This window comes from Diabrotica undecimpunctata, unplaced genomic scaffold, assembly GCF_040954645.1.
Source record: "Diabrotica undecimpunctata isolate CICGRU unplaced genomic scaffold, icDiaUnde3 ctg00001165.1, whole genome shotgun sequence".
NCBI lineage: Eukaryota > Metazoa > Arthropoda > Insecta > Coleoptera > Chrysomelidae > Diabrotica > Diabrotica undecimpunctata.
Window position 1 is genome coordinate 1,970 of NW_027313006.1, and position 13,602 is coordinate 15,571.

Here is a 13,602-nt window from a genome sequence, read left to right on the forward strand (position 1 = left end):
ATTAGAAACATTAGAAACAGCCTATCCCTTCCAAGGAAAAATTTGCAGGAATCGAGGAGACTGAAAAAGCGTGTATAAAATGAGGAGGATTAAAATTTTTCTGTGAGGCATTCGACCGAGTACAACACGATACACTTTTTGATTGCCAGCAGAACTGGACCACTAGCTAAAATACTTATATTACAATCAAGTAGACCTTATCTTAATTGGAGATAGTGGTACTGAAAAACTACTATCAAAGGTGGAGTACCACAAGGTTATGTTTTTTCACCTAGTCTTTTAAATCTATACTCTGAAGACATCTTTTGTAATGCTCTGGATGACAGACAAAAGGAAGTAAGAGTAGGCGGAGAACTAGTCAACAAAATCAGATACGTTGACGATACAGCCGTTCTTGCAGAAAATTTACAAGATCTGCAGCCATTAGTAGATCCAGTAAGTGAAGCAAGTTATCAGAGAGGTCTTAAGATTAACATTTTAAAGACAAAGTGGATGGCGCGGCGGTTGGAAACATTAATATGGATCAAGGTCTGCTTTTGCTTAAAGTGGGGGAGATAGAAAGTGTAAATTATAACAACCGTAATACTGGATGATCGAAATATTACGTAAAGGTTTTTTGTTCTGGAAATCAGTTTTGAGTAACAAAAACCTATCGATGCATATTCACTAGAAAGTCCTAAAATGTTATGTGCGTTATATCCTATTATATGGTTTTGAGACATACACATTAAAAACACAATGTTCAACAAATTAACAGCATTCAAATTGTAGTGTTATCGACAGATCCTGAAAGTATCATGGGTTTTCACACTAACAATGAAAATGTTCTTAAAATGATATATTTAGAACGTTTACTCCTAATCCATGTCTGTGCAATGTTAGATAATGATGTGGTTCCCCAGTGGAAGAATTATTTCGCTCAGCAGCCAATAGACAAAGGATTCAGGAAATTGTAAACATGATCATGTTCAACGTCTAAATACGGATACATCACCTAAAGAAGAAGTGAGAAAACATTTTGGCAATTATATTACAAATTAAGGATCTTTTAGCTTTAAAAATTATCTGTCTGCTGCAAAGTTGTTTCTTTGTCAAGAAAATTATGAACATTATTGAAAGTACCTACCTTCAGAAGACATTCCTATGGTCTGCAATGCATTTTCATTGAAAAATATGGCCTTATTTGACAATATTGTACTCGCGGCCAGAAAGAACACAAAAACGATGCCAATTGCAACTTCAGAATTTGAAAGATGTTAGCCATGTTGTTCATCGAAAAAACTACTCACTTCAACAATAAGGTGGTGGAAAGGTTCATCTGCGATAAAAACGGAAGGATTAAATGTCATTTTAAGAAATATGCTTTTGCTAAGTATTTATTTTTTTGTATTCTCAAATCAGCGCCTCCCTAAGCAACATTATTATCGGCCGCCACTGCGTCTATATCTAACATAAAAAGCCCTACACTTTCATACTGATCATGACGTCTTTCAAGATCAGTTCTATAATTTTTTTATCTTAAGCCTGCATTTTTTATTAACATAATGCTTTTCTTAGACTAATAAACTATCAAATTTTTGCTTATCACTCATGTCACCTTGTTTTTTTATGGTGATCCGGTGGTGAAAATGATTTTGTCTTGTCTGTAATTAAAACTATGATAAAACTTATTTTATTTTGATAGGAATTTGTATTAATTACCAAACTTCGAAAAGGACACCGTACCTTTGAAAAAAAAACCATCCAATAATATTAACGTTTTTATTAGATCGTCATAAATCGCTGCCTATTTACAACTTTCTTCGTGTTGAAATATTATATAACACAACCACCTCTCAAGCAGTAGGTACTAAATTATTATAGATTTAGCGTGCATATTTATTAGGTTGCATCACCTGTGCGTAATAAATGGCTCACAAAACAATAATCCCATCACAAAGCAAATCTTCTAATAGTTGTTGAATGAAAATCAGTGGCGGCAAGTGCCTGCCGACGGTCCCATGACTGAAGGTGGGTAGGCAGCAACGATCAGGCGAGGAAATACACAGGCGTCGACTTCAAGGCTTTTGCCGAAGGAAATAGTTTTACTATTGGTAATTACGAAATATATTTAACGAATAAATATGCATTTTAATGACCATTTATCTGTATTTAAAAGATTATAGTAAAACAATAATTAGTTTTAGTTTTATTACTATAGCGCCATTAAAATAACTACCAATTATACATGTATGTCGGTTTTTGCAGATACTGATCGGCAAATTTAAAGGAAAATTAGATCCGTATTTTTTATTTTCTTTGCGTGCTGTAACAAAAACAAAAAATAATTTAAAGGAACATGATAACTATTAATTCTAATGCATTATGATTAGCTTTTTACTGTATTAACACTGTTTAACTACTGATATAAATACAAATTTTGTAAACTAAAACGGAGTAAAACTTTTAAGTCGTTTTAACAACCAGCTGTACTTAGTGTTCGTACTAACAGAAACAGTCGTAATGAGATCCAAACACCAGTTTTGATTTACTTTGTTACCAAAATTAAACCTGTATGAGAAGAAATGATGCCTAAAACTGGGGTACTATTGTGAATAACGAAAAATTATTCCAAAGGGAAGTTTTGTCATAGAATTTTAGTTAGTCGAAGAATTCCAGGTTTAGAGACGTTCTATGCCACGGCTCTAAGGTTTTTGAAGGATACAATGGCGAGCTTTGGGAAGTAGGTCTATAGATCTCTATAAAGGAGAAAGAAAGTAAAAAACTCCATAGTAACTTAACCCATTAGCGCTCAGTGGCAACTTTAGTTGACAGTGACTTTTAACACCCGTAAAATCTCTTGTGTATTGTGCATGGCCTATTTTTAAGTGGTATATAATTTTTAGCTTGTCCACATGTATTTATAACCTACAAATTTGCTTGTAAACTTGTTGGGTGCTCGTTAGTATTTATTTCAATATTAGAGTTTTGCAGCAACCAAACTTAGTCCTAAAAAATGTAAGTAAGTATCTTTTAGTTAATATATAATATTTTGTGTTCATACTCAACTCATTTTCAACCAAAGGTTTATTATATATACTGATCTAAGAAAATTAACTGTTCATTGAATTATAACATAATTATGGTACCTTAAATTCACGTGGCAACTTTAGTTGCCACTGAGCACTAGAATGATCTATTTTTTTCTTTTAGGTCTGAAGATAATACGTTTAGGGTAAATGAAATTATGAAAGCTTGTGAAGAAAATTACTGATCAAGTTTTTTTAGAAGAATTAGGTCTGTAGGAATAGTTCTTCCTATAGAATCTGCTGAAGCTGATACAGACGAAGATTCAGATTTATCAGATGACGAAACTGAAGGAAATCCAAATCATTTACCAGGTAGAATCCTCAGATCGGAAGCGATTGTTGAGTTGGATGAGGAAATTGTTGAGAATCATTCAAACAGTACAGTAAATATCTGTTTGGATGAGAAAAATATTGATTTGCCACAGCCAGGTACTTCAAAATCTATTGGAAATAAAAAGCGAAAAATAATTGCATCTTCAAACAGTGTTTGGTCTCAAAATAAAGAAAACAGTTATAATTTACCTGCCGTTGCTATACCCTCTGGACCATCAACTATCGAATTTTTAAAAATCTCAGTAAATTCTCCACTTTAAGTTTTCAAATGCTTTTTTACTGATACTCTATTTGAACATATCATTACACAAACTAATCTTTATGCCGGACAAAAGGGAATGCATTATTTAAATGTAAGTTATGATGAAATTTCTGTCTTCTTGGGAATCTTCTTATTATCTGATTACTACCAACTGCCGAGTAAGCGGATGTATTGGCAAAATGAACCTGACTGCAAGGTAGCTATAGTTGCAGAAGCAATGCGAAGACGTCGATTTGAGGATATATTACGGTATCTCCATGATAACTCGAAGATAAACACTGACAGGTTTTACAAGGTCCGCCCTCTGTTTGATTATCTAAATAATTCGTTTAAGCAAGTACCAGTTGGAAATTTAGTTGCTATAGATGAGAGCATAGTCCCGTATTATGGACGCCCATCCTACAAAACAATTTATACGGAGCAAACCTATTTGTTTTGGGTTTAAATTGTGGGTTTTGCAAGCCCTAATGGATTTGTGTCTCATGCTGAACCATACTGCGGTGCACATACAAAGCTTCCTGATACTGGACTCGGACAAGGAGGAAATGTAGTACGAGGACTTGCTGAATATGCCAACGTTCCTAGCGGGACTAAATTATATTTTGACAATTTATTCACTTCTGTGTCCTTACTTGAAGAACTGTCTAAACGAGACTTGGGAAGAACTGGAACATTGCGAGAAAATAGAATAGCGAAGTGGATGAATTTACGTCCGAAAGAATCTTTTAAGAAATGTGATAGAGGGACGACACATTCCACATCTAATGGAAAGCTAACAATGGAATGACAATGCTGTTGTAACAGTATTATCAAACTGCCACACAGAAGTGCCGTTTAAAAATGTTCAGCGGTTTAGTAAACGTGAAAAAAAGAAGATGATGATTAAAATGCCTGATGCCATTTCCCACTATAATTCTAATATGGGAGGTGTTGACCTAAATGATCAGTTCACTGCTCAATATAGATGCAAAATTCGCAATAAAAAATAGTGGTGGCTTGGTCTATGGATCTATGATCTATGCTTGGTCTGTGGATGAAAGTTGTGTTTAAGGTTGGCTTCTATATAGGCTTCTAGGTCACGAATTACTATACTTGTAAACAATTGATTACGCGCGCGTAACTGACATTCAAAATCGCAGGTGGCTTTAAGCGTTGCTTCTGAGAGAACGGTTTATTCTACCGAAAAAGTGCCAATTAACTGTTTGAAACATTGTTTTCTTCGGCGTACAGATTCTTCGTTAATGTATGTTTGCTGTTTTCCCCTTTACGCGGAGGGGTTTTAGTGTAAAACCCAGGGATGGAAGGGGCAAACTTTTTTGCATATTTTTAAGTTCCCAAAATTGACAATCTTAGCAAAGTGCAGCTTGTTCGTATGATTTTTAGAAGTCAAATTTCTGACGACTGTACTACTAACAGAACTATCAGAAGTAAAATAAGAAAAACGAATTATGGGTTTGTTACAATATATCCATATGGCTGCAATCTATGAGGATCCTTCATCATCAGTTGGCGCTACAGCCCTTCGTGAGCCTTGGCCTGCTTCAAAACATTCTTCCATCCTTCCCTATCGAGTGTCTGTCTTCTCCAGCCCCTCACTCCAATCTCCCTCAGATCTTCCTGTACATCGTCCAGATATCTGAGTTTAGGTCGCCCCCCTTCTTCTTCCGACCGACCTGTTTAGCATAGTTATTTTAGTGGAATCACTCTCGTCCATCCGCATAACGTGGCCCACCCACCTTAGGCGGTTTATTTTGATGGTCTTCACAATATCTGCATCACCAAAAAGTCTATAGAGTTCAAAGTTATATCGCCTTCTCCACAGACCCTGTTCGTTTACTCTGCCATATATGGTCCTCAATACTTTTCTTTCAAAGACTCGCAATAACTCTTCATCTCGGGTCGTCATTGCCCATGTTTCCAATCCGTATGTGAGCACTGGGCATGAGGATCCTTACAATAAAGAATAACTGGGTAAATTGCATTCAAGGACTGGTTCTGGAATAAGGTAGGCATCCATGAAAACTGAGGGGTAACCCAAAAAGAAAGCCATAACAGATTTCTAAAAATTTAATCACAAACTGCCAAAGATACATTCGTATCGCCAAATGTTTATTCAAACATCCAAACAGCGCTAGTACCCTAGTACGCTGGTATCTCCCCCTTACGATTTAAAATAGAAATCTAGTAGTACTCGTATAATTCCAGCATAATGACGACACAGTCTAGCCTAAGACTTACGTCTTCACTCCCTGATGGTGTAAATGGCACTCATATTAATAAAATCTCTCAATCTCCGACATAATATATTTCGTCGGTAACAATTCTCCCAGTCAAACACATGATTTTAAATAAATATAAGGTTGAATGCTCGAATAAATGAACTTTGATCAAATAAAAGGCATATATCCAGCACAGTTTAATTTAATCTTGCCCAAGTACTTTCGGTCCCTAGATCATCTTCAGGGGCATTTCGTCAATTGCGGCCTATCCGATAAGAACAAAATGTCATAAACATATAATTGTACATCACACTACACTACAAAAGGACTTTCAAAAAGGATTTTAAAGTGTTTGTTTGTCCTTTTGTAGTATAGTGTGATGTACAATTATATGTTTATGACATTTTGTTCTTGTCGGATAGGCCGCAATTGACGAAATGCCCCTGAAGATGATCTAGGGATCGAAAGTACTTGGGCAAGATTAAATTAAACTGTGCTCGATATATGACTTTTATTTGATCAAACTTATGATTTTGCTAGCGGCATTTGTCAATGTAAATAAACATTTAAATTTAAATTCTCGTTCGAAGATCGATTTTTTTTATTGTTACACATAGTATTCTGCTAAGAAAATTTCCTTATTATAATTTTCTTAGCAACGTTCTAAAACTACTTTCCTGGCATTTTTTTTGTGATTGTGATGATAATCACAATTTTTTATTTAACTTTTTTTTTGACGCTTCAGTTTCTACTCCTTTCCACTTCAGAAACTCTGAAAAATGTACAACCAAAATTGTTTACTACATTTTTATTACATTTTTCAAAATTTATATAAAAACCTTTTGAAAGCGATTTCCGGAGTGGAAATGAAAACGTCAAATATCAGTTAATTAAAAATGTGATTATCATCAAAATCACCACCAAAAAGTGTGACCTAATCCCATAAAAACACAATATTTAACATAATTTTTATAGTTCTGCTATTCAACTAATTGATTCGTATGTGATGTATTGATGTTTTCAAGACTTAAGGTTTTGTCACTTAACATTCCTTTCATTGAGGTAGTTCTTAATTATATTGATCAAATAATTTGAACATTTTCTTAATTTGAACATTTATTAATTTTTATAAAATTTCCCCAGACTGTCTAGAAGGCAGATCAGCCTGTAAAATTTGGCAGTTCGGGGTCTCTGTCCAATTTGAGTATTAGCGTTAGTCTTGCCTGTTTAATCAATTTGGGAAACATTTGCTTCTAGAGAAGTTCATAAAGATCCTCCGGACCGTCTTAGGATTTTTCTCTGCGATGACCTTTATCGCCTCAGGAGGCACCATCAGGACCAGCTGCTTTTCCTAATTAAAAATGTGAAACGCTTAACGATTTTTTAATGTTTTCTGTATCGTTACAATTTTAGTATACGTACCTCCGAAGCGAGTACACCCATATTAAACTTAAAATTTTTCTTCTTGATGTGCCTATCCATGAAGAACGTTGGTGATCATCATTTCAATGTTTATCTTATCTGCAGTAGAGCGGAAATTACTGGATTATAAAAAAATCTTGTTCTTACTAAAATATTGTCCATCCATTATAAAGATTGTGTCAGATCTTTACCGACAAAACTTTGCAAAAAAAATTTCTTTCTGGTTTATAAGCTATTGGCAAGTTTTTCAAAACTTATATTCATAGCAGAACACATTAAAACATCTTAAATAAGTTTAAGAACAAAACTCACTCTGAGATAGCGCGTAACAAGGAACAATTACGAAAAAAATTTCACAGATGGATCCAAAATAGACCCATGTAGGGTGTGTAATGTCTTAAGCTGAAATAATCATTATAATATTGGTTAGGTAGGTTATAATCCTACGTATGTTTGCGTGCACAGTCAGACATAGGCCTCCTCAAGGTTTCTCGATATATTTATATCTTGTGCTGCGCTGAAATTTGAATTCGTTGAGATTCTCTTGACGTCAACTGATTGTCGGAAGGACCTTCCACCGCCATCTGCTATAAGCATTATGTCATCCAAAAGTTTATTTAAGTAATAATTCCTTGTCCTCCCAGTTCAGTATTTTGCATTTTTTAATGTTGTTGATATAAATTTTGGTGACGTAGTGTCGCATTGTCTTATTCTTCTCCTGATATCAATTTTGTTGGTAGTTTAAATGTGTATTAATAATTTATTCTATAGTCGTTTGCTTAAATGACTTTAAAATAGCGCCACCATCTACTGTCTTGAAAGTATTACAAAAGTCTTTAAAAATCAACACCAAGTGTCTATTGTATTTCATCGTTTTTTTCTATTAGGGTCTTAAGACGTTGAATTTGATCATTTGTACTATACGCAAAATCGAGATTTCTTTGCATCCTGTTAGTGATTATACGTGTATATAATTTACTAAGATGATTTAACAGGCTAATATGTCAGTAGTTCTCAAGACCAGTTAGGTCTCTCTTTTTGTTGAGGATCATGGTGTTCTTCTTTTCAGAGATTTCCTATTTATATAGACAGATGATAAATAGATTTTGTATTTTATTTATAGTTCTTTGCCTCCACTCTTTATTGCTTCTGTTGTTATTCGACCTTCTCCCGGTGCTTTGTCCTTTACCTTAAACTAAAAAGACTATTAAAATATTGTATAGATTTCTAGAGAGATTTGTATAGAGAACTGCTAAAGACCGTTAAACATCGAAAAATGTCTTATCTGGGACATATAGTAAGGAGAAGTCGATATAAAATATTACAACTGATCCTTAAAAGTAAAATAGAGGGCCGTAGAGGTGTAGAAAGAAAATAAGTTTCTTGGTTGAAAAACATTTGTGAATGGACACAGATAACAAATGCAGGACAATTATTCCATATTGCAGAAGATCGAGAAGCCTTCGCAATGGTGATCGCCAATGTCGGATTATTCTGATATGGCACGCGAAGAAGAAGAAGAGGAATAGATTTCTAGAAAAAAAGTTGTTGAATACAGAGCGAATTGTTGTAAAAATAAACCTTTATTACGAGCATACAAAAAAAATGCAAAAATATTTGTAATATTTACAAATATTGAAAGTACACTGGAAAAGTTTACAAACAGGAAAATTATCGATCCTGAAGCTAAATTGACAAAATTCACTGCCAAGAAAGAAAATGTATCTGGTTTGGGTAAAGGCCCATATCTGTAGGTATTTCATAAAATCCAGAAATATGTATGTAGGTACATGTTTAACCGTTATGTCAATACCCAAGTACCTGATACGGGAGTCTATACCCGTGCTACCCAGGTACCCGGCATTGTTTCGGTAAACTTCGCTTGTACATTCCGAAAATAACAGACAATTGGGATTTTTCTTTGTTTGCTATCTATGTTTATTTAACTGTGCTTACAAGTTGTTAATATTTTTGTGACTATATGCGTGTTTTATGTTGTAATTACTTGTAATAATGGTAAGAAGAGAAGTGAGTGCTAGCGAATTTAGAAGGTAAGTTATTACTGTTTATTTTTACAATGTTTTATACATAGATCATTCAATTTTAGAATGACGTATGAAAAGCAACAGAAGTACTTGCAACAATTTATAGACGATATAGATGAGGAAGTAGACAAAAATATCGAAAACCAGGAATCAGATGAGGACTATGTTTCGCAAAGCAAACCGGATGGAGATGAAGCTTCTGACGTAGAGGACGTTTTTACTGATATCAATAATAAGATTGAAATCGATACCGACGGCGACGATAGTAGTGATGAAGATTTTGACGATTTTCAAGAAAGTTCTTCCCAAAGTGATGTTCTGGTTGCAAAAGATAAAACGATTTGGCAACGAAAACCGTTTACTGCAAGTCGAACACTGAAACGTAACCTTTTGCGTGAAAAAACGGGCCCAGTACGTTCTACTAAAACTCTTTCGATTAGAGATATATTCAAATGTGTTTTCAGTGACGTAATGTGTGACATAATTATTCGCGAAACCAATCGAAAAGATAATAGCGTTTGTGAAAAGTATAATGTTGAAAACCCCGACAAACCTCGAAATGTTTGGAAGTCACTCACAACAGAAGAATTTGATGCATACTTAGGTATTCTTATTACAGCAGGAGTACGGCATTCAAATTCAGAGCACTCGAAAGATTTATGGAAAACAGACTCTCATCCTTTGTACCGAGCAAGTATGGGCATAAATCGCTATGGGCTAGGAGACTAGCCCGTCTCCTGTTGTCTTGGAATTTATCATTAGTTGGTACTTTGAAAAGAAACAAACCATATATTCCAGAAGAAATGCTGCTTTCGCCAGAGCGTGAGCCTGAATCGTCATTACACGGATTCAGTGCAGATCGTGTTACTATTTGTTCATATGTACCAAAAAAGAAAAAAAGCATTATCTTGCTGTCAACAATGCATGACAACGATAATGTAAGTGGCCCAAAAAATAAACCTGAAATAATTCAGTACTATAATACAACTAAAGGAGGCGTAGACAACATGGACAAAATGGTTTCTCATTATTCCACTAAACGCAGAACTTTGCGTTGGCCAGTAGCCTTCTTTTACAATATTCTAGACGTAGCTTGCCTAGCAACCTATATAATTTATACAGAGAATAATCCACAGAGTTCTACTGAAACCATTAAGCACAGAATTTTTCTACAAGACTTAGGGAAACAACTAGTGGTGCCTGCAATTTCGGCTAGATCTAAAGTACCAAATGTATACCGAAATTTTTCATCAAGGTTAGGAATTGAGTGTATGTTAGGAAAACCTCTACCTACAGATTCAAGTAATACTGCAGAGTCATTACCACTTCGAGATTCCACTGGACGCCTCAAAATTGTTGGAAACTGCTACATTTGTATGTCATTCGTGAAAGACACGAAAATCATGTAATGTTTGTAATCGTCCACTATGTAACGAACACTCAGTAAATATAAGTAAGTGTGGACAATGTGTTTAAAATGTAACTTTTATTTACGTTTCCATATCACTTTTATTATAAAAAAAAACTAGACAGAGCTTCATAATTTACTAAACATTAGTGTTACCCGGGTGCCACGGGTGTGGACGTAATGGTGTAAAAACTTTGACAGGTAATTTTAATATATTATATGCATTTTTTTCTTTGGTTTTTATTATAAATCTCTTCGTTCTAAATAATTTTAGGAATAACTAGAAGCTCGAATAAAAATATTTATACTATCGTCAATGATTCAGATAAAACAATTACCAAGGATACCCAGGTACCTGGGTATAGACACAAAGGTTAAAAAGCATCCACTTCCATATCTAATTTTTCTAAATTTCTCGTGTACCTATATTACAAGAAAATATTTCATTAAAATAAAAGAGCAATCTCAGCATTTAAAAATAAATTAGAGTCGCAGAACTACAATTATTAAATCAAATACTGAAAACCGTCTTAATAACAATTGACTTGAATACAGTTATATATGTATACATGTACGGATACTACACAAATCACGTATTTCATCCATTTTTCATTTAACGTTTTATAGTCATACTGAGAAATAAATTACTAACCATCATAGTTAATTTGATAACATAAAAGACAGTATCTTGAATATTCGTGATAGATCTTCTGTCGATTAGTCAGATTATTCCTGCATCTACACCCCTGAGCGAGAGCGTTGTGCAGTGTGCAGCCGTGGGCAGCATCATTGGCAAGACCGCTCCTTTTTCGCGTAGGCCATTACTTCCTGTGCTAGACGCTACACACTCACAAATTGTCACTGACGTCACCACCTGTGTCCTAATACTACATAATAAACAAACTCGCTTTTGTTAACCGATACCGTGGAATCGACTTAAGAATTTTTATATAGGACTAAATTTCGTATATCAAACGAAAAATGGACAAAAGAGTACTTTCAGAAAATCTCAAATAAACAGCATTGTAAAAAAGAAAAATGATAAAATTCATAATACAGATATAGTGATATTATTTTACAAATTTTGAAAAATGTAAAAAAATCATCAACAACTTTATTACTCTAAAAAATTACAAATTGGAGGAAATCCCAAGGAATAAATCACGACAGGACCGCAGGAATTATAACTATAGGCCAAAATTTGTGAGGTCTTTATACATAGATGACAATTCTATATTACTAAGATAAAATTATATACTACGGATAATTAATTTAAAGTTAGAGTAACAGTAGCTCTTCTAAAGTTTGTTTTTAATTATTTTTAATATCTTTAATATTTTTAATATAATAATTCTAAATTTCTCTGAATTTCTGCAACTACTCCTCGAGTACAACAAATAGAACAACTCCCGACTTATAATAATTCTGTTTCGAATCAACCAATTACAGAACTTTCCAAATAAATGAGTCCCCGTATCCACCCTTTAAGATAAGAATGAGCATTCCCCAAGAACGATTAGTGATATAACTAATATTTTAAGCTTGTATACACAAGCTATATATTCATATGGGTCAGAAGAAGTAGGTACATTCTACAAAAAGATTGCAAGTAAAATAAATATTCACAAGCTCACCGCGCAATGTTGTTTTTATGATTATAACGTAAAAATAGAAGTAAAAATGTAGAGGAATTACCAATGTTTTGCAAAGGATTTCATACGAGGACCGATAGAGGCACAACACTGCTGTAGTTTGTAGGGAAACATGGTCTTTTCATAATGAATACATTGTTCAATAAAGCTCCCGGTAAAAAGTGGATATGGTATCAAAATTGTGTCAGTTAAAATTGAATAGGCTACATGTCATCTAATCCAAAAACAGTCAACAAGAGACTATTGTAAGTATCATAGTAATAGTCAGATCAATAAAATGTCAAAAGGAAAATAACTAAATGTAACAAGAAATAAGCTAACGAAGTGAACATTACCAGTCCATTCTCTATGACATTCTTCAAGAACGAAGCTCGTTTTCTATCACTTTCCCTGTGTTCTTCGATTTTATCTATCATAATTAGTCAAAGAACATTCTACTAAAGATTGCATTGAGATTACAGGCAGTTTTCACATCAGATTATGATACAAACAACCACTTACTAGTTATAAAAATACTGGTCTTAATGTTTGTGGAAAACGAGAAAGAATTTGACTATGAAGATTCTTCTGAAGACAAAATAATTTCTGCGTTCGCTGACTGTAGAGTAGAATACCGATATTTAGATATACAGAATATAGAGTATATGCCGGTTGAACCAGATAGTCAGATCGTCCAATGCCAATATCGGTATGAATTAGCTCTGCGTTACCTGCTGATGCCTACGCTTCACAATCCTGCTTATTTAGGATCTATTGTTACTTTTGATGGAATGTAAAAAAGACATTTGTAGTAAATCCATTGCTATTAGTCTAATTCTAAGATTTGAGTTGTCATAATCTTTTGATTTGACAGATAGGAGCAATGATATAAAAAACAACAAGTACGGATTCATGCCAAAATGTATTGGATCCACAGTGCCTAAACGGTTTAACGTACAGAAACGTTGGACATGTCACGTGGTTTGATTTGACGAATTCGATGCAATGGTATTGCAAAAAAACAAGCATGGCATTATGTCAAGTGGGCAAATAGTTCCACAGTGGCTAATATGCTCAAAGTACAGAGAGATGCAAGATATGTGACAGGATTTACCCTTAGACAAGGAAAGAGAGAGGACAAGAAACGCTCTTTTAATACACCTTTAAAATGTGAAGCCAGTTTCGATGTGACCGCCATGTTTTGGTGTCTGTAC

At 34.2% G+C, this 13,602-nt stretch overlaps 1 protein-coding gene across 1 annotated transcript; it reads left to right on the top strand.

The window, feature by feature from the left end:
- Window positions 1-9,317: 9,317 nt before the first annotated feature.
- On the top strand, window positions 9,318-13,181 carry LOC140431779 (uncharacterized; the record flags this gene model as incomplete). The annotated part of the gene is made up of 3 exons (XM_072519660.1): window positions 9,318-9,355; window positions 9,412-9,817; window positions 12,871-13,181. Coding segments are annotated over exons 1-3 (755 nt in total), but the record flags the coding sequence as incomplete, so codon positions are not given.
- Between the last annotated feature and the right edge of the window lie 421 nt (window positions 13,182-13,602).